The sequence below is a fragment of the Ziziphus jujuba genome, chromosome 9 (genome assembly GCF_031755915.1).
Source record: "Ziziphus jujuba cultivar Dongzao chromosome 9, ASM3175591v1".
In the NCBI taxonomy this organism is placed as follows: Eukaryota; Viridiplantae; Streptophyta; class Magnoliopsida; order Rosales; family Rhamnaceae; genus Ziziphus; species Ziziphus jujuba.
In genome coordinates, this window is record NC_083387.1 from 26,630,115 (window position 1) to 26,656,787 (window position 26,673).

At 32.9% G+C, this 26,673-nt stretch overlaps 5 protein-coding genes across 9 annotated transcripts; 3 read left to right on the top strand and 2 right to left on the bottom strand.

Annotated features, from left to right (window-relative positions):
• The first annotated feature begins 812 nt into the window (after window positions 1-812).
• Window positions 813-8,993, top strand: LOC107427676 (KH domain-containing protein HEN4). Of its 2 annotated transcripts, XM_048461717.2 has the most exons (8): window positions 813-1,695; window positions 2,710-3,174; window positions 3,273-3,548; window positions 5,495-5,806; window positions 5,895-6,007; window positions 6,702-6,813; window positions 8,242-8,397; window positions 8,565-8,993. In XM_048461717.2, exons 1-7 carry the CDS (start codon window positions 1,009-1,011, stop codon window positions 8,377-8,379), a joined length of 2,103 nt encoding a protein of 700 aa, XP_048317674.1. In that variant the 5' UTR covers window positions 813-1,008; the 3' UTR covers window positions 8,380-8,397; window positions 8,565-8,993. The 2 variants fall into 2 exon arrangements, with proteins under 2 accessions (XP_048317674.1, XP_048317673.1); XM_048461716.2 differs by having other exon boundaries at window positions 8,242-8,993.
• LOC107427733 (uncharacterized) lies at window positions 8,700-15,064 on the top strand. Of its 4 annotated transcripts, XM_048461719.2 has the most exons (8): window positions 8,700-8,838; window positions 12,383-12,838; window positions 13,740-13,851; window positions 13,959-14,052; window positions 14,183-14,360; window positions 14,439-14,508; window positions 14,603-14,630; window positions 14,721-15,064. In XM_048461719.2, exons 2-8 carry the CDS (start codon window positions 12,426-12,428, stop codon window positions 14,915-14,917), a joined length of 1,092 nt encoding a protein of 363 aa, XP_048317676.1. In that variant the 5' UTR covers window positions 8,700-8,838; window positions 12,383-12,425; the 3' UTR covers window positions 14,918-15,064. The 4 variants fall into 4 exon arrangements, with proteins under 4 accessions (XP_048317676.1, XP_015893601.1, XP_048317675.1 ...); XM_016038115.4 differs by having other exon boundaries at window positions 14,603-15,064; XM_048461718.2 differs by lacking the exon at window positions 8,700-8,838 and adding an exon at window positions 11,938-12,075 and having other exon boundaries at window positions 14,603-15,064.
• Window positions 9,838-12,058, bottom strand: LOC107427686 (costars family protein). Its single transcript, XM_016038066.4, has 2 exons — window positions 11,926-12,058; window positions 9,838-10,351 (listed from the first exon to the last, which is right to left on the bottom strand). The coding sequence occupies exons 1-2, from the start codon at window positions 12,004-12,006 to the stop codon at window positions 10,139-10,141; spliced, it is 294 nt and encodes a 97-aa protein (XP_015893552.1). The 5' UTR covers window positions 12,007-12,058; the 3' UTR covers window positions 9,838-10,138.
• An 899-nt stretch (window positions 15,065-15,963) lies between the features above and the next one.
• LOC132799429 (pre-mRNA polyadenylation factor FIP1-like) lies at window positions 15,964-16,314 on the top strand. Its single transcript, XM_060811246.1, has one exon. The coding sequence runs from the start codon at window positions 15,964-15,966 to the stop codon at window positions 16,312-16,314; it is 351 nt and encodes a 116-aa protein (XP_060667229.1).
• Window positions 16,315-18,937: 2,623 nt separating this feature from the next.
• LOC125424239 (uncharacterized) lies at window positions 18,938-26,448 on the bottom strand. Its single transcript, XM_060811247.1, has 2 exons — window positions 26,232-26,448; window positions 18,938-19,089 (listed from the first exon to the last, which is right to left on the bottom strand). The coding sequence occupies exons 1-2, from the start codon at window positions 26,446-26,448 to the stop codon at window positions 18,938-18,940; spliced, it is 369 nt and encodes a 122-aa protein (XP_060667230.1).
• Window positions 26,449-26,673: the final 225 nt, after the last annotated feature.

Consider the following 26,673-nt stretch of genomic DNA (forward strand, 5'->3'; position numbering starts at 1 on the left):
CATTGACTGAAATAGAGCCATGTGATCGCAGCATGTAATGGGATGTTCTACATGAAAATTAAGGTCTCTGCCCTCTTAGGTAGCTTGTTAAAAACCAACCATTAGTACTGATACCAACACTGTTTGACAAATTTAATGAATAATTTTGACAATTGGAATTCAACCTATTTGCAACTGAAAATGGAATAGAGAAATTCATTTGTTCAATCATAACAAAAAAAATAAAAAATAAAAAATAAAAAATTGGATTTGATAATTATGTAACTTTAAGATGTATATATATGATAATAGTTTCTACTAACTGAATTATGAAATATTTTTATTATTAATAATTTATTTGTGATCATTATTATTTATTAATAATTAATTACTTAAAAATAATACAATAATTATTTAATATTTTAATAATTTTTATAATTAATCTAATAATTAATTAATTAAATAAATTAATAAAAAAATTTCATAAAAAAATTTTATTATTATTTTATAAAATTTCATTGCTATTCAATATTTTTTAATATTTTTATATAGAAATTTCTACATTTTTAACTCTCAATATTATTATCTCATTTTTAATCTTTAAAGTTGATTAAAAAAAAATGTCAACTCCGCTCATGACCATTTCGCTGACACACGACGAATATTTCTCAAAGAGTAAAAACAACATATGGTCAAATATCTTACGTCAGCAAAAAATGCATCGTATCCGTACGATGATTCACAACGACATTTCCATAGCGTGCACACGCACACACCCAATCCAGCCCGTGCATAGTGCGCACTCTATCGTCAACCCCCTCGGCGCACTTTAGCAACCAAAATCCTCTCTCTTTCTCTGCGACACACCCCATGTCTCCGCCCCCTTTGGGACAAAGAATGAGCCAGAGAATGAGCGAGGAAAAGAAATTCATATAAATTCTAGAGAGAGAAAGTGTATATAAATATATATATATATAGAGAGAGAGAGAGAGAGAGATTTCTAGATTTTGAGGTCCGTAGAGATATATTATGGGAAGCAGCTTTGTCTCTCTACCAGCGAAGCGTTCCCTATATTCAATATTGTATAGCTCAGAAGAAACCCGAATGTCCGACCCGAACCCGTACATCGAGAACGGGTCCTCCAACTCCTACTCCAAGCGCCCCAAGCAGCCATCGACTCCGCCTCTCAACGTACCTCCCGGCCATGTGGCGTTCCGGCTGCTCTGCCACGCGTCGCGCATAGGCGGTGTGATCGGAAAGGCCGGGAGCGTGATCAAGCAACTGCAGCAGACCACCGGGGCTAAGATCCGGATCGAGGATGCCCTACCCGATTCGCCAGACCGGGTCGTCGTGGTCGTTGCGCAGAGCGCTTTGGCGGCTAGGGTTTCCTTGAGGAGCCCAATAGGGAATGTCAATGGCGGCGGCGGAGATAATGATGGAGACGGGGGAGATATGGAGGTTTCGAAGGCGCAGGAGGCGCTATTAAGGGTTTTCGATAGGATTCTGGAGGTTGCGGCGGAGAGCGGGGCCGTCGGAATCGGAATTGGGGTTGGGGTGGTATCGTGCCGGTTGCTGGCTGAGGCCCAACAGGTTGGTTCGGTGATTGGGAAGGGAGGGAAGGTGGTGGAGAAGATTAGGAAGGACAGTGGCTGCAAAATTAGGGTTTTGACGGACAAGTTGCCGGCTTGCGCTGCCTCCACGGACGAGATGATCGAGGTAAGTCTTCCTTTTTTTTTTTTTTTTTTTTCTTGTTTTTTGTTTGGGGGGATTGATAAAGGTTGGAAGTTTACTGGGTCTTTGCTTCAATGGCTGCAAGTTGTTTGGAAGTACTGGCATTGAATCATGGAGTTTGGTTGTAAAATGTTCATGGGTTAAATACATATATATATATATATACATAGTGTGTGTGTGTGTGTGTGTGTGTGTGTGTGTATTTGTGTGTTTGTTCTAAAGCACTGGATATTATTGGATGATAGTTGCTTTGAAGTTTTTGATTTTGGAAATCTTAATCGTTTTTATTTTTTTTATTTCTTTGGAGTAAAAAATGACAGTCCTTAAAAGCAAGCATAAAATGTAGCAGGATAGATGAACAAAGAATTGGAGACGGGCACAGTGTGTTTTAGTGAACAATAAATTGATTTTAACTAGGAACTAAACTAAGAAACCACGGAAATAGAATTCTCTAAGATTGCTATGGAATAAAATTCTTCTTTGTTTTTGGACAGAATTTTGTGTTTCACTCAACCTTTTACTACAAGGTTTCCATGTCAGAGATACAATATGCTTCATCTGTCATTCAAAGCGAAGAGGAAACCTTGGTTTTGCATAAAACTTGGTTTCACTAAATCAATTTCCAGAAACAATATTTTCGTACAAATTTAAGAATACTTGTTGGTTTAGGTAGTAGCTTTCATGTGTACATTGAGTGGTTTGATTTATACGCTTTTCCTGTAACTTAGCAATAAGTTTCAGTTTAAGTATTATTTAAACTGTATTGCTTATGCGCCTGGGTCAGATTACTGTACCAAATAGGAGGAAGAAACTGGCTAGTTAAAGAAAATTGTTAGTTTACACCATAGAGATCAAAGTTCAATAAGAATTGTTTCTGTTATTATGGTAAAGCTTCATGGCTAACTGTCGTATATGTCAGCCTTATCGTGCTTCATTTTTCTTTGTTCTAGTGAGATTTTGTTTCTTGTCCCCTGTTGACATGCTTATATTTTATCGCAGATAGAAGGAGATGTTTTGGCTGTTAAGAAGGCACTTGTTGCTGTCTCTCGCTGTCTACAAGATTCCGCACCAGTTGATAAGACGAGAATGGTTGGTAGCAGACCTCTTGAGGCAGTCTCCCGTGAGACTTTACCTGATTTGCATGTAGAACAACTTTCACAAAAGAATTCACTGCTACCCACTTTTCCAAGCAGCTCCATCCCTATGCCGAGCAGCTCCATTAGTTACATATCAGGGGTTCGTCCATTGTCATTAGAGTCTGAGAGAGTTTCCACACTTGATGCAAAAAATCAACAGCAGGAAGTTGTTTTTAAGATTCTTTGTCCGAATGATAGGGTTGGGGGTGTAATTGGAAAGGGGGGCGCAATTGTTAGGGCTCTTCAGAATGAGACTGGAGCTATCATAAGTGTTGGAGCAACTTCGGCAGAGTCTGAGGAACGATTAATTACTATTACTGCATCAGAGGTATGTCATCTCCAAATTTCTAATTTTTCCCAACATCCATTCTTTATGCAGGTGTGTTTGTTTGTAATGTGTTTTCCCTTATCTCCATCATTGTGTAGAGCCCTGAATCACGGTACTCCCCTGCACAAAAAGCTGCGGTTCTTGTCTATTCTAGGTCTGTAGAGGCAGGCATAGAAAAGGGTCAAGAATCTGGTTCAAATAGAGGATTATCTGTTACTGCACGTGTTGTAGTCCCATCAAACCAAGTTGGATGTTTGTTGGGAAAAGGAGGTGCAATAATTTCGGAGATGAGGAAGGCAACGGGTGCTAGCATAAGAATAATAGGGGGTGACCAGGCATCGAAATGTATCTCAGAGAATGAGGATGTGGTACAGGTGTGATGGTCTCTCTTTCTTTCATTGAATTTTATCCAGTTTTCTGGGTTGGCACAATTGAGCGTATTTTTCTGATGGATTCATGTGAGATTTAGTAGTATGTCGAACATAGTTTCAAAGTTGGAAAGTAGAAAATAGAAAAAAAATTTCCTCTTAACAGCTTTTTAATTTTTGAGCTGAATTATGTAGATTATAAATGTGATATCATTTTTCATACTCCTTATGGGAGTAGATCCGTCTTGTTTTATTGTAAAAAATTCGTGATGCTATCTCAGTTTTGAGTCCTAAACCTATTAGATGACTGCTTTGTTATACATATTCCTTATATTTTACAATCAATATTATAAGGGCTCAGCATTTTTCTCCTATTCTGCATCATAAATTTGCACTTCACACTTCCTTATGTTGCAAATTATTCAATCTTATATGGTGATCTACTTTCTTTTATTTTCTAAAGTCATCTTTTTGTATTACCTAGTCTTTTATTTGTTATCCAACATCATATTTTGTTGAAAAATTCCATCAACTCGGTGGTATATGTAGTCAAATGGATAACCAATGCTAATTTCTGTGGTTGGTGGCAATTGTTCCTATCAATGTTTTCATTGCTTCGTGGATTGTTAATTAACTGGATCAGTAGTTCATTGTAGTACAGATTATTGTATTTGTACATATCGTTGTTAAAACTGTCAAATTGCTTGGCCTATTATTTATTTAGTGAGTAATGTTTGTGATAGCTCTTGTTTTTTGGCCCAAATGTTTAAGGGGAGAATTGGGGGTTGAATCTCTACCAAACAAAGTAGAACAGAAGGCAAACTTGATTCTTTGTTCATACATTTTCTTAGACTTTAGAAACTAGATGATCTCTGAGTATTCACACTATGCCATAGATATTGCTAGTTTTCTGTTTTTCAAGTGCTTGTGTAATGTCTTTTCAGTGCTGTTCATAAATGTGGGTTTTGTTTTTCCAACGAACCCAAGTTTAGGAATCCTATTTGTATTAAATATTTTCTGACAGAAGGTCGGGTCTTTCCATGATTGTGCATGTAATTAAAAAGATTAATAAGTGTGATTATTCATCCTTTTCTTTTTAATACCGTATGCATGCTTCATCGTATTGAGACTTTTTGAAGGGATCTGATGATGGATATATCTATCAATGTGGAATAACAAAATATTAAGGCCTTCTGCATATTGTTTATGTATATATATGTACTAATTGGATACTAACATTGAGACTTCCCAAATGTGTATCCAATAATTTATAAATGTTAGGAACCAACGTTTTAAATTTTATCTTACGTACTTATTGTGACATGCATTTTGTAGGTTCGCCTAAACTGGAATGAGATACCTAATATGCTCCTGCATCATTTTTCTTTATTTATACTTGGATTTCTATATTGAACTTATTTTTTAATACAAATTGTAAATTGTATATGGAGAATAATTGCATTAGCATGCTAACATGTGAATTGCATGTATCTTCAGTTTTAAGATTTTGGATCAGTTTTGTTTTTTTGCCTCATTGAGCATGCTTATCAAGTTATTCTTCTGTAATTGGACAATGAAGACAGTTTCTTCTTAGACTTTAGATCAACTTTGGTTTTATGTCTTACTGTTATGCATTTGTTTCATCTTATATTTGTTTCATTGGGGTTCAAATTATTACTTCTGGTTCTGTATGAATAATTACAAGGAGGGTAATAAAAATTACCTTTTTCTCCTTTCTTTGAAACCTTTGCTTTAATGAATAGTCCCTAGAAGAGAAGGAGGATAATAAAGTAAAACATGGAAAATTCTGTATTTAGTTTTCATGTACTCCACATGCAGCTGCTCCATCATTTTCCTTGAGAATTGTGCTAGCATTAATTTACTTGTTAATTTTTAGGGTTTTTAGTCTAGCAGGGTTTTAATACGTTTCTATTCATTCATTTTCTTGACAGATTTCAGGAGATTTTTCAAGTGTGCAAGACGCTGTGTACAATGTTACTGGTAGGTTGCGAGATAACCTTTTCTCTAGCACACAAAACAGCACTGGAACAATGAACTCTTCATCTTTACTACCTACAAGTCCCTATGGAAGAATGAGGGATTCAGCCCCTCTTGGAATTCAGACATCTCCACCAGTTGGTGTTACTCATGGTGTTCGTCGACATACTCCTCTGACTCAAGGCATGGATCATCTTGGACTTTCCCACACTTATGATCGTCCTCCGTCACCACCAAGATCATGGACACCACAGGCAGCATCACAGGCAAAATCTGCCTCTGTCTCTATATCTGTCTCTCTCTGTCTCTCTCTCGCATGTTCCTAAAATAGTTTACTTGTGGATTTGATCGCAGATGATAAGCGGAGTAAGTACAAGGGGCATCACTGATTCTAGCAGGGGATTAATGGGCATCACTGATTCTAGCAGGGGATTAACTAATCTAAGAGGTGGCTTAGAACTTGGCAGGTAGGTTATGAAGCACAATGCATGGTTATATATTTATTTATTTATTATTATTATTTTGACTTAGGGTGGGTGGTTTCAAATAGTTGCTTTGACACTAAGCTGTCCCTATGGAATGGGTATCATGACACTCAAAACTGCTTAGTTTAAACAATAAAACAAAATCGAAGCCTTTTGTTTCACCTGAAAATGATGCTTTCTGATGTTGCCACTATTTAATTCGGGTTATGGATGTAATCTGAATCTAATTCTGTTAGTTAAATATATTGGTGCAGTTTAACTGGTAATTAAATCAGATGGTGTTCTTTACTATCTGGATTTAGTATGCTTTCCGGAGTACTCATAGTTAAATATAAAATTTATTGTGTTTTGATTTAGGAATTAAGTCCCCGATAACTTATATGCACATGTTTCTGTCCCTAAGATCTTTCTCGCTCAAATGGTAGTCAGTTGTTCAAGTCAATTACAGTAAACTGAAAGTCATGGCTACAATCATGATAGAAAATTAGTTGCTTTCCTAACTCATTCATTTTATCTTATGTTTTCAAAAAGTTATTTAAGTAAAGCATCTACTCGTGTGGTTTCTAATGCAATGTTAAAGTTGCATGATGTATTAAAGAAACAAAAACATTCAGGACGTCTGAGTCTGATTAAAGTATTAATTATTTATTTTGATTCTTTCTTCTGGCATTAACAGTGGAAGCAAGTCAGCCATTGTAACAAATACAACTGTAGAGATTATAGTCCCTGAAAATGTTATTGGCTCTGTATACGGAGAGAATGGTAACAATTTGGCTCGACTAAGACAGGTAATTCTGTTTGACGATAGTTTGTTCAAATATGCTGCATTTTAGTGGTAGCTAGATCAATGGGCATGAAATTTGACTTTTGGAAGAAGAAAGTTTTAAGTATTTATTTCTGTAATAGTTGATGGAATTGAAGTTACTAGATAAAAGTTTTTTTGGGTATTTAGCTACATGATTGATATATGCTATCAATTTGTTCTTTATGATGACTGTCCATGGCTACTGAAATATTCTACTGAACTTTTTTGAAAGTTGCTAGTTTACAATGGTAAACTGTTGTTCTCAATGAATTGTGTGGTTTGAACATGGGCTTGCCTCTTTATTTTACTTTATTCATTATGGGTGGGGGTGTTTGACTGTCACAGAGAGATCATTGAGGAACACGTTTTAAAATAATATATAATCAAAACTTCTAAATTATTAGTATTGTTACCTGCAAAATTTCTCTTTTCTATTCGCAAGCTTGTTATATTATTTTGTTTTTCTATTGTGTATGTGTTTTGGAGGATGGGGGTTTAATTATCTTCTTAGTGCTTGCTATAGATTCTACCAACCTCTGGATGTGTGCATGGGTGTGTACTAGTCATCTTTTTAGTTTAAGTATATTTTAAGTGAATGTAATCCTAAGAGGAGGTACACTAGTTGAGAAGCGATAGGCAATTTCAGTCAAATTGAATAAGCATGATACTCAGAATTATTAGATGATTATGTAAAAGATTTGAAACATCAAAACAGGTTTAATTAAAGCAATATGCTCAAGCTGTCATGTTAATTAAGCTCTCATTTAGCTTGACTTGGTTCATTGCGTAATGAGTCAAGTTTGAGCTCAATCAAGTTTAAATTTTGGTTCAACTTTGTTAGAAAATCTATTATTTTGAAGTCTAAAAGAGCTGAATTAGGAGAAGTCTAAAAGAGCTGAATTTTTCCTGACACTAAACTATTACTGTATTTTGATTTTTATTTGTACTTATATATATATATATATATATACACATACTTACATACATGAATATTTATATCTGTAAAATATTGTATTTCCAATTAAAGAAAATTGAGAGATCTAATTACAATTATCGGTTACAAACTGAGTATGGTTTGAAAGATTCCAATTCAAAAAGTCAGTATCTGATAAAATGTACGATGTCTCTTGGTTGAATTGGAGTTACTTGTGGATTTCTTGAGTTGACCTCGTCAAAACTCAAGGTCAATTCATATTTTGAGTAAGTTTATTATTATTATTATTATTATTATTATCTGAAGATTGATTTAGTTTTCTTAGGAGTTGAGTTTGAAAAAATCGAGTTCAGAGTTAAATTGATTGTATTTACAAGCATAGGTAATTGCTTCCAACTCTTTTGACTCTCTCTCTCTCTCTCTCTCTCTCTCTCTCTCTCTCTCTCTCTCTCTCTCTCTCTCTCTCTTTATGATCAGATTTCAGGTGCCAAGGTTATTGTGCACGAACCTCGTCCTGGATCAAGTGACAGGATTGTTGTCATTTCTGGGACACCTGATGAAACCCAGGCTGCACAAAGCCTTCTCCATGCATTCATTCTTACTGGACCATCATGACAAATCACATATTGATGGGTGACTCCTGCTTCACTTTTTTTATTGGTTATAATTTCTCAAAAAACTGTACACTAGATTAGGAAAATTGAGGCCTTTAATCAAGCAATTCAGCTCTAATTGCCTGCCCAAAATGTGCTATGTTGATGTCAGATACAATGTTCCCTGATTCATTAACTATTTTTCAGAAATAGGAGAAAAGTTTAGAAGACAGCTTCCTACCATTTTCAAATGTGTCTTAGAACTTTTGGTTCTCTGCCCATTTCTGCCTTCCTGGTCAGTGAAGGGTTTCTCCAGTTAGAGGAAGATGTAGAAGTTTCAGGTAGGGCTTAACAAATTGGGCAAACTTAGGCTGCTAATCATGTTGACAATTCTCCCTCTTAAGAGGAAGGGTATATTTTGATGAAACTTTGAAGAAAGAGCCTTCTCTTTTTGGATGCTGGATGTATTTCCCTTTTCAAGGTATGTCAATAACCCCAGAATTATATTCTGAGAGCATTTATTATGGTATATTATCTCCTTGATCTTTCTTTGAAGAAGCGGAATTGTGTTTTATTAAGCCATTACATGTTAAACTAATTGTTATATTTCCTAATAGTTGAGGTCTATTTGTGTTTGGTTGTGGGGTTCAGCCCTTGTATTACTGCTTGTATTTTGCCCAAAGAAATACAAAATAAAGTTCCAACTTGAAACAAAAACCTAACAGATGAAACTTATTCACCAATTTATGTTTGTAACTCTTAGTTCTACAATCACGATGGACTAATACCACGAGTGTTGCAGATAAAACTCACAGCCACGGAAATTATTTGTTAATTGCTTATCACATAAATATACTTCAAATCACCTTCTGGACTGTATTCTTGCATAAAATTACTACTAAATAAAAGACTGCTTTAGCCGTCCAGTTTTAATGAGGTAACAAACAAGAATTTTTTTGTAGATAGGAGCCATCCAAGAAGTTATCTCATGCAAACTAATATCCTCTAAATTGAAAAGTAGGAATTGGGTGCTGTGGCTCATCTGTTTTCAGCTTTTGTGGTGTATCTGTAGTTATGGAGTTTTTAGACTGGTAGATGAAATAGGTGTGTTAAAGCATATTCATTATAATGATAGCTTTTGGTAGATGAAATCGGAGTTTTAATAGCATACCCTTTCTTGTTATTTTGTCAAACAAATAGATCAGAGACCTTTTTCCTACATTTTCTTATTGGAAAAAAAATGTTTCGCCCTTAAGTTCTTTTGAAGTGAAAAACATGCCCCACTGGTGGATTTTCCAGCTTTTAAATGGTTTAGGTTTTAGTTCTCTGGTGGAAACCGTCTTGGTGAATAGCAAAGCTTGTTACAGTAACCTACAGGATAAGTGCTAGATGATTCTGTTTAAAAGATACTAAAACGACTATCATTTGCAGAAATGTTTGAATGGTATTTCAAAAGTGTTTTGAACATGCCCAAAACAAATTTTGGTAACAATAAAGGAAAGCAACAATTTCATATAAATAAATAAAAATAAAATAAAAAGGCAACAACAAAATGCGGACACAGATAATTGTAATTGACCACTACACAAGTGAAACTAAAATGTAAAAACAGAAACACCCTTTGAAAAGCATCACAGAAATCAGATCTGCCCATGTTTCATTCGCGTCATCATGATGAAGACTTTAAGGTTAACATCATGTAAACATGGGTCACAGACATATAGTTCTATCACAAAAACAAGACTGTATATATAAATATAGTATTTTGGAGCACGTTTCGTTCAACTCTTTACAACTGCATCAGCTGCAACTGTTGCTGTTGATGTTGTTGGAGGAGGTTTGAGAATGATTTCTACATTGTCATGGACTCCTTGCAGCAGTAGCTCACCATCATACGTCAAAACCTTCCTCTTCTTTGCTGCCCTTAGAGTCCCAACCAGTGCTTCGAATATGTTTGCACACTTATCATCATTAAACAGCACACCAAATGTAACCTTCAAATAGACATCAAACTGTGTATCAGGAGAAGAAATTAAGAAGGCCTATGGAAATATCAAGGCATCAGCTTTAAATTATACCTTGAGATGTTGCAAGATGAAAATAGTTAGATCAAATGATAGCAAGAAGAATCAAAATCAAAGAATGATCGACAACATACTAAGCTGACGAAACTCGATTGGTGTGTTCGTTATCTGTCACAGTATATATTATCTTCACAAAAATGTTTCAGTGTGCATGCATGAATGTTCATGCGTGCTAGCACTAATATGTACATGTGTCACCGAAAAGTCAAATTATCATCCATTAATTGTTTCTCTATCTCAATGCTTAATAAAATAAATCATCATAGAGCTGCAATGTAAAATTTTGGATTCAGTAACATAGCTGAGAAAGGAGACTTAAAATGTAAAATGCTGAATAATGAGAAAATTCTTTTGAAAATGCAAACATGATGAGCAACAACAGGGTAGAACAAGGGAACACAGCTAAATTTCTCAATCATAAGCACGGGACAAATTAGACATGCATTTGCAGAATGATCATGGTGCCTCATCATTGTCGTCTCAAACTTTTTCATGTATGAAAATATTTTCTAATGGCCAGGATCTACATCTAACACCACCAGTCAAGCTGACAAAACGATAGTAAGCTTCTTGCATATGAGCATTCTATCCCTGGTTCTATGTTCTCAAGATGTAATTAAAAGCAATTAAACTCAGTTATGATGATTCTGCTAATGTTGCGGAAGAGACAACGAAGAACGGATAATGCAGTTCCCGGTGACTGCTTGAAGAAATCTCTTGAGTATTATTGAATCAAATAATTTTGAACAAAAATTAGAGGGCATACAGTTGAGAATTCACTTTGCCTCAGCAAAACCTGCTTCATCTTACTTTAGTTCATAAAACCACATTGAGTTCTTGACTTGGTAGGTAGAAAGAAGCAATCAAACAGTAAACAATGTAATTTGGAGGAGGCAATAATATTACGAAACAGAAAGTAATGGAAAGTAAGAAACTGCTTATGATTCTTTTAAAGATGGATTTATAAATTAAATTTTGCTGTTATCATCTGCCAATCATCAACCCTTAGATAACGAAAAAATGAAACCCAAGATGAAACAACTATATACGTAGACACACATACGATGAAATATCAGCTTTAACTAAGATGATAAAACAAACAGACCCATTGCGAGATTACTAGTGCAAAAATGAAACATGAATGCTACTATTTGCAGCGATACCCATCAACAAGAAAATTCATTATACAGTGAAAAACAGTAGTATCTCCAAAGATAATCATTCAAAAACCAGATCGACCATTGACATGGTCAGATAAGCTCAGATCCAGATAAATTCAAAGCAAAAAGTCATATCTTGTCATGTTCGCTTATAATTCTCAACTGGGTCGACCTCGAAAGCAGTATTACGAACTCACAATGAATACAAAATAAAGAATACAGATAATTTGAGATAATAAAAGCGGTCCCAGAATCGCTGACAAAAGAAGTGTTAGAAATAGGAAGCATTTATACGAGAGTGTGTGTGTGTGTGTGTCTAGCTACCTTGTAAGAACCATCGTCTTGGATCTTCCCGAGCCTCTTGATCTCTTCTTTCAGTCGCTCAACCTCTTCTTCCACGTTCATGGTTTCGGATCTTTTCTTTCTCTGAAAAAGAATTTGATCAGATTTTATGGCTCTCTCTCTCTTTTTTGGGTAATGACTTTATAGGAAAACCAAATCACATCAGATTATTGGGACCCACTAACCATCTATAGAGATAAAAGTGTGTCAATTGCTTTCTTTCAAGTGTATATCAATTTTATTCATAAAAAAAAAAAGAAAGAAAAAAAAGTGTATATCAATTTTTCTTTTTTCTTTGCTAAAAAGGTTGATTTTGACAAACACCCATTTGATAGAATAATAATTAATTAATAATTACTTGTAATAATAATAATTATTATTTTTTAGTTTTATTTTTATTTATATTAGCCACGAGATTTAATTGTTTATTTATTTGCAGGAGAGAGAAGATTAGGAACTCTTGAGACTCGGGAGCGAGAGCAATGGCTTCCTTCTCGCTTTCAAATGGGGGGCTGGTGAATTTCCTGCAGCCCAAACAGAGACAGAAAGGAAGGCTTCTCTTTTGTGACAGTTTCTTCGTCAAGACTTCTCGTCGTGAGGGAAAGGCTTTTGGGTCCATTTCCATGCCGTTCAAGAGTAGAGCTATGGGGATGATCAGTGTCATGAACTCTTCTGCAGTAGCAACTGCAGTTACAGGTACTCCTTCCTCATCAGCAACAGAAGCAGCCACTGAAATGGAGGTGAGCGAGATAAAGGAGAAGAGCAAGAGATGGATGTGGAAGGGTCAGTACTCCATTAACTACTTTGTTTCTCAGCATCCTCATCATGGGTCTGATTCGATTCCTCCTGTTCTTCTTGTTCATGGTTTTGGTGCTTCCATTCCTCATTGGCGGAGGTTCGTTTGTCTCTTATCCTACTGTCTGTTTCCATGCTTTTCTAGCCACTCTTTATTCTTATCCTCATGTATTTGTGTGCATATATATATATATATATATATACACACACGCGTCGGTTTTGCTTTTTACACCTAAAATGTTAGAAATCTTTGTTGATTCTTATATATCCTATTTATTTATTTTTTTCCCGGTAATACTAATAATAATATGAATGCCTTAAAACTTGTATGAGAGTTACCTATTATGTTTAAAAATTACAGTAGAAAATATTTTTCAGTTATGTTAAAAAGTTAGTATAAAGAATAGTAGAAAATAGAGCATAATATTTAAAAAATTAAAACAGAAAAACTTTAAACATGGAAGGAAAGAAGATGTAAGCTTTCTATAAAATTTAACTTGCTATGAATGAAGTGAGGAATTATTAATTTTGTTACCTTTTTTATTTTTTTTTTCATTTTTTTCTTTAATGAAAATCCAAGATATTTCCTTTTTGAAAACTTGAAAAAGGGTGAAATACAGTGTCTTAATTGGAAATCAAATTAGGTTCGATTTAAATAATATTAATCAACCTCTAGAGTTAAAAAAGTTACCTCCAATAAAAAAAGAATTTCCGTTTGCATGCTATACACATGCATGTACACGGAAATTTAGGCAAAGCGCGGGTACATCATTTTTTTTTATTTCCAAAACAATAATAACCTATCCTTTAAATTATATATGCATAGACACGAACACCATATAATTTTTATTGTAATCTTTTCGTTTTTAATGCGTAAATTCAGAGTCTGTGTTATGAGATCTTATATCTCAGGGTCTAGGTTGAAAGAGATTTAAATTGAAAGGTACAAGTGTTTTAATTCTTGATATTGTCATGATATTTAGAAAATTGAATTATTTCAGGAATATTAAGACTCTGTCTCAGAATTCCACTGTTTATGCGGTTGACCTTCTTGGATTTGGTGCTTCAGAGAAGCCAGCAGGCTTTCAGTACACAATGGAAACGTGGGCTCAGGTATGCTTCATAGAAAATTTGTTATTAATCCATTAATATTGATGGGGGTATTGATTTCACCACACCTGAACTGGTATTCCAGCTGACTCAAGACTAATTCTAAACAGTTAATCTTGGATTTCTTGGATGAAATCGTTCAGAAGCCAACTGTGCTTGTAGGGAACTCTGTTGGAAGCCTTGCTTGTGTAATTGCTGCCTCAGGTATGTTTAACCTACTCATTTCTAAAGAATAAGCATCTATATCTTGTCTGTAAAGCAATCAATTACACCATATCAATGCTGTGTTACCAATGATTTCCCATGTGATTTCTGTTTTACTCTGTCCTAATAGAATCCAGTCAAGGACTAGTTCGAGGACTAGTTCTTTTAAATTGTGCTGGTGGCATGAATAATAAGGCAGTTGTTGATGATTGGCGAATCAAGCTATTCTTACCTCTGCTATGGTTGGTTGATTTTTTATTGAAACAACGGCGAATTGCTTCAGCGATCTTTGAGCGTGTCAAACAGCGGTTAGAAAAGAAATGTTCAAATATTGAATTTGTTGAAGTGAGTAAATATGATATTAATGCTATATAAGTCTGATGCAGCGATAACCTGAAGAACATTTTGTTGTCTGTCTATGGAAATAAAGAATCCGTGGACGAAGAATTAGTGGAGGTACTACAGTTTTAATCTTTAACTATTGCATGTTCTTCTCTGTGTGCCAAAACAAACACTTACATTCTGTGTTTTGAGTTGAGAAAAATTACAGATAATAGTGGAACCAACATCAGACGAAGGTGCGTTGGACGCTTTTATTTCAATTGTGACAGGTCCACCAGGGCCAAATCCTATACAGTTGATGCCAAAAATCTCTCTGCCTGTTCTAGTTTTATGGGGGAATCAAGACCCTTTCACTCCCCTTGATGGACCTGTTGGAAAATACTTCTCTTCCTTGCCTTCCCAACTATCAAATGTGAGCCTGTTTGTTTTGGAAGGAGTAGGACACTGCCCTCATGATGATAGGCCTGAACTAGTCCATGAAAAGTTGCTTCCATGGTTAGCTCAGCTTCCCGCAGCTTCATGATAGAACAGAAGCTATATATTATATTACTGATTCGCTTATTTCTACTTGGTCATTACTTTTTGAGCAAGGTATATATCTCTCCTTTATGATCGAATTGACAATGTTTATTATAGTTTTTTTCTTATTATTATTATTATTATTATTCTATTTTTGGGTATAAAATGTATACTATATTGTTATAAAATGTTACTTAACACTGAGTGGAAAAGAAAATATTGTGGGGAAAAAAAAAATTTGATTTCCAACATGAGTATATATGGATTAAGGTGTTGGTATTTATTCAAACGACCGATGCATGGTAAGTCTTGTATACTATACGAGGAAAAAAAAAAAAAAAAACAAAAAAAAGTCAAGAGAGACTCCAAATCTCAATTCATTAACAATGGAGCTAAAAATTTATGGGTAATTATATGTTGTCATGAGGCAGCTTTCTCATGACAATGTTATATAATTAAAAAACGAGAAGGTGATGTTCTTCAAGTAATTGTGAAAAATAAAAATAAAATAAAAATAAATAAAAATAAACAGATAACCAATTCGATGGCCAGTTGCATCGAATTAAATGAAGGAAAAAGGTCTGAAAACAAGCAGCATAATTCCATTTATTTTAGGATAATCAAAACCTAAAATACATAAGCGGGGTTCACCATCAACTTTGAATGCATATTTATACATGTTTTATATGTAACAGGTTAAATTTTATTTATTTTGTTTTATTTTATAATTATTATTATTATTTGGTAATAAGACTGGTTAAAATTGGTCAGCCGTCTGAAAAATATTGCTATATGTATAAACTTATTGTTAGATGACCAAACACCTAGCCTTGACAATAATTTAGATGGCGATCAAACTTTACCAAAAATTCAGAATGGCTTTCTGTTTTTCCCCGGCCTTGAAATGCTGAATCTACATTCTTACCAGCTATGTATATGAACTAAACAAATGGCCTTTGAAATCATTCATAACAAAAACAAAATCTGATCAAAGCTTCATTATATTTTATTCTCAAAGCCTGTTATTTCTCTCTTGAATTCCATTGAGCCATGGCCCTCAGGAATTCCTTCTTCTTGGCTTTATGCTTTGCCGGTTTTGCATTCTTGAGCAATATCAATGTTGGTTTAGCTGGTCGTCAACTTTTGCAGACAACAACAACTCCAAATTTGCCCAAATTGCCACCATTTCCTTCAATACTAAACTTGCCTCCTTTGCCCACATTACCGACCACACAGCCTTCTCAGCTTCCTAAACCCACTTTGCCTCCTCTTCCCAGCATGCCCACCATTCCCAATCTCCCAAAGCTGAATTTGCCTCCTCTGCCCTCCATCCCCACAATCCCAAACACAATGCCAACCATCCCTTTCTCCTCTCCACCACCAGCAAAAACTAGCCCTTGAAGATTCTCTATGTCAACTCTTGCTATGAAGATTCTCTGTTTCCTCTATATCTTTGTTTGTGTTTGTTTGTCTCTACAGAGTTATTTTGTTATAGTACATTGGATTTATTTTGATGTGGTTTAATCAATTTAATTACTAAATAAATCATACGTGAGTTTGGACTAAAGAAATAAAAAAAAAAATTTGTTATTCTCTTGTGTTTATTGTATGATTATTGAGATTGTATTCTATATATATTTTGGCGCAGATGCCACATATATCACACTCTTAGCAGAGTTCTGGAAATTATTTTCTTGTCCTTTTTTTTTTTTGTTTCTTGCCTATCTTCGAATGCCAATCAAACATTATATCATTATGCCTATTCTTGAATTCTAATAGACAATGGAATTAACCATAAATGTTCACAATTTTTTTTATCTTGTAATTTTTTTTCCTTTAAAAAAAAAAAAATTATAACACTACAACAAACATTAGATTAAACAATGAGAAGTCTATCTGCACAAAAAAGTCGACGTTTTGGTCTGCCATGCGATGATACATTTATTATTAATATTAAGGACATAACAAAAATACTAAAAATGAAATTACAGATATTAATATTACAGAATGACGTTATTTGATATATTAACAAAAGTTAGACAAAAATGTTCGATTGAAAAGCATATGGAAACCTCCCTTCCTCTCGTTTTGCTTCAGCATTCAATTAAATTATAAAATAAACAATATATAATTAATTATATATATAGATATTGTTACTGTGAAAGATGAAAAAACCAACAAACTTAGCAAGCAAATCATGAAATCAAGTAGATGTGGTAGAGTTAACCCAAAAAAGAAAAAAATTGGTGCGGTTGAGACTGCAAAATTCATATAATGTGATCACATCTAGTCAGTCGTAGTTTTGATTAATAATGGAAGTTACTTGAGATATCAATTTTTGTATCCTAAATATTTCTCAATAACGACAGCTTCAATACATTTAAAGCTAAAAATAAAAAATAAAAAATAAAAATTGGTGAAATGACAACCAATTATGTTTTGGACATTTGCACTTCTAACAAAAAAAAAACCTCCATACTCCATTTTGACATTAAGTTTTTTAATTTTTGATTGACTAAATTAATATATTATACTTATAAAGATATGAATAAATGATATTAAGCTTATAAAATATTACACGTTATTTGCTATATTAGTTTGTAAGCATGATGTTTGTAGCATTATTGGATTTGAAATACCTCTCAAACTTTAATAAGTTCCTTGCAATTCAATGCATTTTCCATTATAGGAACACATGATTTATGTATGGATTAAGTTTTGTTTTGTTTTTATTATTATTATTATTATTATTGTCATTATTTTGTTATTGAAGGTTAGATATTCAAACAATTGATGATTATTTTGGTAAAAGTCAAATTATAGATCTTTGTCAGAAAAACTAGTTATTTTGTCATTAGCATATTCCTCAGTTTCAATAACACACAGAGACATGTATAAATCAAATTGTCGTTTTCCAAATTAATGCATGGTTACACTGAAAACCGGAAATTTAAAGTTTATAACACCTTGTCACGTGGCAGCTTTCCAGGTCTTAATTATCTAACCCCTAGTAACGAGGCCTAGACTCCTAGCAACGATGAAAAATTAAATTAATACAATTATTTATCGAAAAAATGGAAAAATAATATAATTAACTTGATATAATCTTATAATTAGCAAATAAGGACCTGCTGTTCTTTCAGTAAGTATTTTTAAAACTTGAAAAAAGATATTCGTTAAAAAAAAGGAAAAAAAGGCTTGAAAAAAGTTAATAAATTTGATAATTCAATATATGTTAAACTAATAAAATGAAAAATGTTTTATTTATATATTCAGACAGAACAAATAATAACATTTTTTATATATCAACATAATTTTTTTATTTTTTGTTTTTGTTTTTTTTTTTTTTAACAATTAAGCCAGAGGAATGTGGGTATGTTGACGTCAGACACAGATAGGAAATGGATAAGATTTTCCTTTGAGGATTGGTGAAAACCACCAAACATTAAGACAAGAAGATTCATATATGTTTTTTTATTATAAGTTATAGGTTGCAACAATAATAAGGTAAATTGGTCAATATAGGTCGACGATTGGAAACTTGGAAACCAGCATGGACATATGTTAGATAACCAATTACACCTAGACACAACAAGATAGTGAACTGAGAAGGTGAACAAACTGCTACAACAACACAAAGAAGAAAGGCTTATCTATCTTTTTCCCGACCAAACATACATAGAAACCATGTATTCCCAAACCATAAAAATAAGATAGCCTTGAAGTCCCCCATCCCAAAATAATTAAACTGAGATTAATTCCTACCCTTCATTGCTACTTTACATATATCACATTTTTGTTTGGAAAATCTTGAATTAATTTCATAGAGCAATATGCAGGCATTCAGAAATTCCTTCTTCTTGGCCTTGTGCTTTGTTGGTTTTGCAATTTTGAGCAACATCAATGTTGGATTAGCAGGTCGTCAACTTTTGCAAACAACTCCTCCAAATTTGCCAAAATTGCCACCATTGCCTACATTACCAAACTTGCCACCTTTGCCCACAATACCAACTACACAGCCATCTCAGCTGCCTAAGCCAACTTTGCCTCCTCTTCCAAGCTTCCCAACCATCCCCGCCGTCCCGAAGCTGAGCTTTCCTCCTCTTCCGGCGACATCACTTCCAAATATTCCCTCCATCCCCACAATCCCATCCATCCCTTTCCTATCCCCACCTCCTGCTAAAACCAGCCCTTGAAGATTCTCTCAGTCTGCACTAGTGTTCTCAACTCTTTTGAAGTTGTGCCCTGTATGTTTGTGTGTCTCTACAGGGTTTGTAGTAGTACATTTGATTTATTGTGTGATGTAATTTAATTAATTTATTACTATATATATAAATTTCTATGTGAAATTTTGAGTTAGGTAATTTTCTTTCATGGCTATTGAGTATTGTTGAACTCTCTCCACGTATTTGGGCATATGATATTACACTCTTTAATAGATTTCCGGAAATTGATTTTTTTTTTTTTAGGTTTAATTGTATTTTGATATTTTTAACTTTTAGAGTTTTGTGATTTATTAATGTGAACTAATTTGTAGTAAATTTAAAAATTAAAAGTTTAAATCATTAATTTTAAAAATCGAAGATTTAAATTATAAAAACTTACAAATTAAAGATATCAAAATACAATTAACTTTTAAATTGTATCAAATATTAATTTCCTATTTTTGAATGCGATATCAAACAATATGAGAGAGAGAGATTGATTTAATAATCCAAGAATACTTAATGACAAGCACAATTCATCAATTGTAATGCATTACAACTTTTTACATATAGCTCTAATAGAACTTCTAATTTTTATTATGAAATCGTAGACATTAATATTTATTGTATGAAAAATGCTGCTCAATACATTAACCAAAATTATTAGCCAAAAAGGCTAAAGTGACAACTCTCATGCCGTAATGTTTTGGGTAGGTCGATATAGAAAAGCACGATTTTGCTATATGCGGTCGGCATGCATGTTTATCTTATGGTCCCCTTATTGAGGATAGAGGTATAATTTTTTTTTTTCTTCTTTTTTTCTTTTTTTCCACGTCCATTCTCTATTACATATGGGGAATGTACACCCACTATAGCGCAAAATCCTTGAAGAGCATGTGAAAACTTTTTCTTCCCCTCGTTTTGTGATAATATGTTATTACTTTGAAAGATGAAAAAAGAAAAAAGAAAAAAAAAAATTGAAATAAACGACAAACTTACCAAGTAGGTGTCATGTGGTAGAGTTTGACAGACAAAAACTGGTTGGTGCACTAGAGATTTCAAAATTTTTGTGATGTCAGTCGTGTTTTGATAATGAACCTATGGAAGGAAAAATTTCCTACATGGAAGACATTAATGATGTACGTAAATACATTAATTGTTTGAAAATTGTAAACTAATTAAGAACACCATATTTGCAATGCACAAAAGCTGTTTAATACTCCACTTTGATTTAATTTTTAAAATTTTTTAACTGATTAAATATTGATAAATGAATTTTAATAAATGGATTAACAAAACTCCATATACAAACCGATAAATATCAACACAATATTTGCCACATAATTAGTTGCTAAACAAATAGATTTTTTGTAGCATTATAGAAATTTGAAATACCTTCCAAATCAATCATGGTTTGCCACGTAATTGCATGATTTTAAACACCTAAAGTTTTAGCTAAATATATGGTCAGTGGCAACTTAAAAAAAAAAAAATTAAAAACACAAATATATATTTGCCATCCAAAGGTTTTTTTTTTTTTAATTTTTTTATATATTTTAAATCATTGGCTGCATTGAACCCAGACTCTCTCACTATTAGAGAATTAAGTGACCATTGTCACTAAGCAATCCCCCTCAGGGACAAAGCATAATAGAAACACACAATTTAATTTATCTCGGAATTGGGTTGTTTGTTTTCCAAATTAGTGCATGGTTGCTGTAATGAATTAAACCAAAATTTTAAAGCTTAATTAATTGCATGTATACAAGTATAGCTTTCCCAATCTTAATTAATTAGCCTCCTAGAAACACTATGCCTTGAGTAGTCCTAGCAACATCTGGAAAAATAATTTATATAATTAAATGACTACCAAACAACAAGGTTTTTGAAGTGTATATATATATATATATATATATAAGTGTAAAAAGATAACCAATTTGGTAGCCTAATTGAAAAGTTTGAAACTAGTATAAACTTGTGTTAGATAACCATTTACACCTAGACAATGAGATAGTAAAGTTAGAAGGTGAATAAAGTAATACTAAAAACTCAAACTAATTAACTAGAAAGCTTTACTACCCCAACAAACAAAGCAAACATTATGTATGCTGGAGTCCACCTATATAAAAACCCAAGATAGGCCTTGAAGTCCCCTCATCCAAAAAACCGAAACTAAAATTTATTAGTCCTTAATTATTACATATCACATTGTTGTTTAAAACTTCGGATTTATTTATTTTGTCTACAAGGCCACCAAAAAAAAAAAAAAAAAACCTTTTTCTTCCACATATAGTTTAGTACTATAAAGATATATTTAGTAGCCATTCCAAATTCTAAGTAGCATATAAGCTACCTATTCACCAAAAAAAAAAAAAAAAAAAAAGAAAAGAAAAGAAAAGAAAAGTAGTATATAAGTTACCTAACAGTCGTATTATATTTGGCAACGGTTTTGTATTTATTAATTTATGGTTATTATAAAGCTCCAAAGAAAACATCTCTAATTTTCTTATTGAAAAAGTAGTTTGCCTTATTGACTCGGAGCTCCTTTTCCACCTCTTACTATTCATTTGTCCTAAGCCGACACGAAAGTCCCTTGGGCACGAAAAACGTAGACAATTCGTAGGTTTCGAACTACCAAGGAACATGGTTCAAGGGCCCAATGCTCTATTAATCCAAAACTTTTAGTGGCATTACACCATGGGACCCAATTTAAGCAAACTTTGATATTTGGAACTTTGCCCACCTCAACCTCAACGTGGGAGGTCCATATTCTTCTCCCTTATAAATAACGACACTACTTCTGTCTTTATCCTTTTCCATTATTTTTGGAATTATCTTCCAGATTTTCTATTGGATGATTTTCTTATGGGAAATTGTGTTTGAAGGTTTGGGTGAATTAAATTGCAAAGAAATAGATGAGCTTTATCCACTACAGTTGTTCAGCAAAACCTGGCCAACCTTTTTCCTGAATTATTCCCTTTGGTTTTCTTTTTCGCCACAATTTTGTACAAAATGTATTTTTGAAATCTAGATAAAGAAATCTAAGTTAAAAAAATAAATAAATAAATAAAAGAAAAGGAGAAATTTTTTCCACAATACTAATATAACAAAAAGAAAAGCTCGCTCCTGAATTTTTAAAAAGAAAACTATTACAAAAAAAAAATATATATATATATATATATATATATATATAAAATAAGAAAATCAGCCAATAGAAAAAAGGAAGGAAGAGAATTTTGGGGGTACATTTAATTAAATAAAATGAAGAAGCAGGAGATAAATTTAATTCTGAACAAGAAAACCAACAAGTGGTAGAGAAAAAGAGGGTGATCCATAGTTTAGCTACACAAAGGAGGATGTGGTGAATAAGTGACTTACATATTTTAAATCATTTTACAAACGGCTAAAATAACTCAAAGAAACAAAGCTCATCTATCTTTCCCAACCAAACATATACAGAAACCATTTTATAACCATGTATTCCATCTATAAAAACCCAAGATTTGGCCCTTGAAGTCCCTCATCCAAAAAACCAAAACTGAAGTTGATTACTATCCTTTCATTTTGTACTAGATTACATATCACATTGTTGTTTGGGATATCAGTCTTCAATTTCATTGTGACCTAGTAGCCATGGCATTCAGAAATTCTTTCTTGTTGGCCTTGTGCATTGTTGGCATTGCATTTTTAAGCAATGTCAATGTTGGGTCAGCAGGTCGTCAACTTTTGCAGTTGCCAAAGTTGCCAGTACCATTGCCTACAACCATACCAAAGTTGCCAACTTTGCCCCCATTACCTACCACTTTACCTCCTCTTCCCACCATTCCAATCAATATCCCGACGCTCTTGCCTCCTCTTCTTCCGGGGCTTCCAAACATTCCCAAAATCGCAGCAACCCCAATTACAGTGTCATCCAACAACCCTTAATTTCCTCAACCAGCCCTTGAAGATCATATTCACATTGCAATGGTACTAGTACTAGTAGTGTTTGTCTACTTTCGTTGGAGTTTGTTTCATTTGGTTTTGTGATGCAGTACTTTAATTTACAAAAAAATTGTATTGTCAGTTTCGAAGGTTTTCTTTCTCATGTGTATTGAGTCACTAGAGGCTCATATATTATATGTTATCTAATTCATAATTGTCCTCTATATAATTTATTTGTGTTTTACTTTGTGGGAGTCTTTTTTATATATATTTGGTTATGCTAATAAGATTTCACTGTATATTTTCTCATATTAATTGTTTCATATTTTAATTTGTTGATAAATTTCTTTAAATTGTTTCTATGACGCCATCAAATTACATCAATTCATTAAATTATTGCCCAATGTAATTGTAATTAATAGACCTGAATGGATACAATCCAATCTAATCCAAACAACAAGTGGATGCTAAAAATTTTTCTAAGCATATCATAGAACTTTTTAATAGCTCTGTTTAGATTTCAAAATCTTGTAGACCAACGTTTTATTTATTTATTTATTATTATTATTTTTTTTGGGGCAATCCACAATTCAAATGGTCAGACCAACACTCCACGAAGTAGTACAAATATATCAAATTGTCAAATGGATTTATATATATTAAATAATGTAATTAACTACAAATTGAGTCTTAGCGACCAAGATCTGACCAACTAAATTTGTAGCATTTCGTCTTTCACGCCAAATTAATTATACAAGTGTTGAAATATAATGAAAATGTTTAAATTGAAATCATGCATATTTTCTTTTTTTTGTAAATAATAATATTGTTTAAAATATCATAAACAAATAAGATAAAAAATTTTGATGGGTAAAGCCATTTTTTTTAGGTGATTTTAAGTTCCAACAATATAAAAAATAAAAATATTTTATTTAAAGAGGTGGTGATGTGACATTTACATTTTCAGTGTTTTGTTGCATCGTCATATCGTATATTACCAAAAAACTATCTAGATCTCAATCTTGATCCTCAAAGCCTCTTCGCCGATCTCTAATTTCGATGGACATTCGTTAATGAATTTATTATGGAACAGACTCAAAACAAGTTATTACAATATATAGCTAATAAGGCAGCCCACTGGGCTGCTAGGGCCGCAAAAATATAAAGATGTTTTATACCGGGTGGGATACCATTCTGTATGTGAGTTTCAATCTATTTTGGATAGTGATTTATGCTTATATAATCTTTTTCTATAATAAAATATCCCTCTTGATAAAAAAAATAAATATAATATATATATATATATATAAAAGAATATTTTATGATGCGAACTGTCTGTATGAGAATCGTATCAAAAGTTAAGATTTTTTTCAAAAAACATCGAATTTGTTGTATATATGTAGTAAATTTGATGAATTTTTTCAAAAAATATCGATTTTTAATATGATCCACATGCAAATGATCTGTACCGTAAAATTACTATATATATATATATATATAAATAATAACTCAAGCCACAACCCACTATCACATTATCTATATACATCAAAGAATTACAAGTGCCGATGGCATATGGGCATACTATCAATTTTAGATTATCTTCAATAGCTTTATTCACTTTAAAGATTTATTTGCTCACACTAAAAAAATAAAAAAATATTTAAAAAATATTTTTAATAGGTTTGTCCAAAAGTTTTTTCAAATATATATATATATATATATTTTTTTTTCAAAGTGAATGTTATTTAATTTTTGTGAAAAATTTATTAGACAAAACAAATATTTATAACACATTTATAAAAAACAATTAAAAACAATCTGCATAAGAAAAACTATTTTTCAAATAAAAAATAATTGATACATCATTAATTAATTAAAATTAAAATAAAATTATTATAGATTAATTTTTGAATTTAGTATATATCAAGTTATAAACATTCATGACAAATAGATTGAAAATCCTTCTAACCCATTGGATATCCTCCTATAAGGATAAAAGTAAAAGAAAGGTTTACTATATTTTGGTAAGATTATTCAGGTAAGACTATTAAGGAAGTTTCTTACTCCACAAATAATAATAATAATAATAATATTATTATTATTATTATTGAGGATCTCTGAATATTTTCCTTTAATCGAGATTCTAAATTTTTATTAGGACTTTTTTTTGTTGGTTTTTTGGTGGATAAATAAATTTTTATTAGGACAGTTGATAATACTAACTGAATGAAACTGATGGACAGACACATGAAAGACACGTGTTCATTTTCAATTAGCCGTCTTATAGCTCCGGTTAACAAATATTGTCTTTTAGTTTTCGAAGAGAACAAATATTGTCTTTTTTATTATTAAAAGATACTAATTGAAAAAAAAAAAAAAGAAAAAAAAATAAAGAAGAAGAAGAAGAAGAAAGAAAACCATTAGAAGGCCTTCAATTGCAATTGTGCCAAATTAGGAAGTAATACAATGCATTAAACCCCCATTAGTCAGATAAAAATTAGTTTCTCCGCAACTAAAATGTCGATTTAAGTTGATTTTATTTCCTAAATTGTAACTTGAAAAAATGGGGATTAATTGTAAAAGTTGCCTTTTGACTTTAAAGTAACGCGTTTTATTTGTTGACCTTCCCTATTTGCAATGAGTTTGGTTGGTTAAGATGGGTCACCAATTTTGTACACTAAGGTTTTTTTTTTTTTTTTTTTTTTTCGTTTTTTGAAAATGTAGCTTTTAAACTTTATATCATAAACTCATATTTGATAACCAAACACCCTCGTCAATAATCTAAGATGGTACGTAATTTGAGAAGGTGAACAAACTACATCAGAAACTCAAAAAGCTAGAGAAAATTCTCTGTGTTTCGTCCCAACCAAACAGGAAAACTATGTATGCTAGCTAGCCAATTGGACACTACTCCATGAATCTCTTCATCTATAAAAGCCCAAAATAGCCTTGAAATCCATCATACAAAAGCAAATCTGAAACTTTCATTTTATGTATTCAGCTTCTGAGAAATTATCTTGAATTTTCTATCAACCATGGCTTTGAGCAATTCCTTCTTCTTGGCCTTATGCTTTGCAGGTTTTGCATTTTTGAGCAATATCAACGTTGGCCTAGCAGGTCGTCAGCTTTTGCAAACAACTCCTCCAAATTTGCCCAAATTGCCTCCATTGCCTACCATGCCAAACTTACCTCCTTTGCCCACGCTGCCAACGACACAGCCATCTCTGCCTAAACCAGGCACTCTGCCTCCGCTTCCAAGCATCCCAAGCATCCCCAATCTCCCGAAGCCGAGCTTCCCGCCCCTGCCGGCAACTTCGCTTCCCAACATTCCTTCCATCCCAACAATCCCATCCAATATCCCTTTCTTCTCCCCACCACCTTCAAAAACCAGCCCTTGAAGATACATACTCACACTGCACTGTTCTGTTCTCTGGAGTTGTACGTGCTCTCTCTCTCTCTCTCTCTCTCAATATATATATATATATATATGATACTTTATTTGCTTTGTAGTGGGGACATTCTATGTGTGTGATCTGCCAGTGATCTAGTTACTTTGTAGCAGAATATTTGATTTGTTTGTATTGCAGTTTATTGCAGTTTCATTTATAGATAATAAATTAACGTATCTCAT